A 2,500-nucleotide genomic window follows, 5' to 3' on the forward strand; every position below is an offset into this window, starting at 1 on the left:
GAATCAGAAGAGGAATAGAGCGCAACAAAACACTTTTAAAAATGTAATTGAATGGTAAGGGGAAATACGTTGATCACATCACTAGCATTAAAACAGTGTAAGAAAATATCATAAGCGAATATTATAGAAGGTAAGTTACATTCAAATTAGCTAATGAAACTTTCAGTTCTAATAAGAGGGAAGCTCCACTCACCTTCATTATAGCTTTGCATCTGCTCCATCGCGGGCGACTGGACTCTCTGGTTGTGGGCGTGGTGCAGCCTCAAGGTGGTGTTGTGCCGAGACACGGAGTAGGAGGCGCCCTTGTCGAGGGCGTGCCAGCGACGGTGACTTGTGACCCAGGAGGGAAATACGCATCCGCTGTAATTGCCAGCTGCGTAGGAAGCCAAAGAAGAAGAAAACTATAACAATGAGAATATCAAAGAATAAGCAGAAGGAGGCGTAATTAATTACAGGTTTCAGTTACGAGGGGGATAATATGGGATTTCATCTTCATAATGACCTGTTTAAAAGGATGGAAGCATATTACGTTATCCGGCAGTTTGTAATTATTGTTCCTTATTATTCCCGAATGGAAAGGTTGAGCGAAGCTGTTATATAATGACGTCGTCCCAGAAGGTAATATACATGCACACATGTATACATGAACAAAATACACACACCCCTATATATATATATATATATATATATATATATATATATATATATATATATAAAACCGTAAACAAACAAATTATTTGATATGCTGTATATATATATATATATATATATATATATATATATATATATATATATATATATATATAGTGTGTGTGTGTGTGTGTGAGTGACCAGTGGAGGAGACGATGAACAGATATAGATAGATAGATAGATAGAAATATAAATAGCTATTTCATATGATATACCATGTAATTTCCGTGTGATCTTATATCCGTTAAACCCCTCAGCACAAATCCGTTTGTTTGATCGCCCAGTCGAACGTAATTGCAACTGTACACAAAACCTTCGGTGAATTTAAACAATAGAACGTGATGGCTCGAGTGAAGTGAAGATCTCGGCGGAATTCTGTTTCATTTCAGTTTCCTTGGTCATTATCGTGTTATACAAAACCGTCGCTTGCCATCGAAATGGCAAAGGGGGTTGGGGTGGGGTGTCGATCCATAGAAGAGTATCCTTCACGAGAATCGTATTTTTGGGAACGGCTCGTTATTCAAATTTGTTCATTACATTCAGTCATCGTTGATGAATTCTTTCGAGAATGAGAAACGTCATTCTCTTGTGTAACATAAATACATAAATTAAAGCATCACTTATGATTCCACAACCTGAGATATTCCTTGGATCGATTATCGTAAATGTATTTCCAATTCAAAGCGTTAAGAAATGTTGTACAATGTCACGAATTATATTCATGTAAACAAGTAACAGTAAACAAACATCGAGCGTGTTTAATAAAATGCTATAAAGCAGAAGGAATGAGTGGCTAACTTCACTAAAAGAAATATTAAATAATTGCCTTTTGCTTAACACTATTGCCGAAAGCAGATTGGGATATAGAAACTACAATTCAAAGTAGAATTTTAATGACCGTTTTCGCTCAGGAAAAAAAAGCATCCAGTTTAGAAGTGAAGTAAAGTTGCATTGCCTAAATTGAATCTTCTCGTGAGAGTGAAGATAAGTACAAACGCAATGATTGGAGTATGATAGTGTCACAATTCATCATCGTTAACTTCATCATCCATCAAATGAATGATTTATGAGTGCTTCGTCTTTTCCATGTTATATATAAAACAATTCTCTTTATGCATTGGGTTTATGATGCAATTACTGGTAAATGATTTTACATCACTAGTGATCTGACATTCCTCTTTAGGATTATTATTTAGCAAACTTAGCAACAGACTAATTCCCTTTAAATGTAGTTATCTATCAAGCTAAATTCCTGGTCTGTTATTATGCAATAATGATATTATTTAGTATGTTTTGTTGCGACATTCTGCAACTTAATTAATCCATTTCTGTCAGCTGTATAAAGTGTATAAAAAAGATTATTCATTGATTGTTAGGATGTTAAAACCAGAATAAAATTTTACCTCAGAATAATCGTTTGATATATATATATATATATATATATATATATATATATATATATATATATATAGTAATTATAGATAAATATATATATATATATATATATATCTATATATATATATATCCATATATATATAAAAGAATATCTAAACATATAATTGGCAAAACTTGATAAGGACACGTCCCTGGTCCAATATATATAAAATATTTTACACCCATTTGTTTCCATAACAGGGCGGATCACACGGAACAATAGACTTGCATCGAAAAAAAAAAAAAAAAAAAAAAAAAAAAAAATATATATATATATATATTACATATATATATATTATATATATATATATTTATATATATATATATATTCTATCAATAATTGAACGAGCAAAAACGATTCCTATTCACATATAAA

The 2,500-nt window shown here is 32.0% G+C and overlaps 1 protein-coding gene and 1 long non-coding RNA gene across 7 annotated transcripts in view; one reads left to right on the forward strand and one right to left on the reverse strand.

Moving 5' to 3' along the window:
• The window catches only part of LOC135225641 (uncharacterized), a 463,389-nt gene that overhangs the window by 77,696 nt on the left and 383,193 nt on the right, over nt 1-2,500 (forward strand). The window lies entirely within an intron of this gene.
• Nucleotides 1-2,500, reverse strand: part of LOC135225640 (uncharacterized) — a 265,065-nt gene that overhangs the window by 10,056 nt on the left and 252,509 nt on the right. For all 6 annotated transcript variants that reach the window (XM_064264961.1, XM_064264962.1, XM_064264965.1 and 3 more), the window contains one exon: nt 194-373. In XM_064264961.1, the coding sequence (XP_064121031.1) occupies nt 194-373 (180 nt within the window). The remainder of the gene's footprint in view (nt 1-193; nt 374-2,500) is intronic.

This window comes from Macrobrachium nipponense, chromosome 13 (genome assembly GCF_015104395.2).
Source record: "Macrobrachium nipponense isolate FS-2020 chromosome 13, ASM1510439v2, whole genome shotgun sequence".
Taxonomy (NCBI): domain Eukaryota; kingdom Metazoa; phylum Arthropoda; class Malacostraca; order Decapoda; family Palaemonidae; genus Macrobrachium; species Macrobrachium nipponense.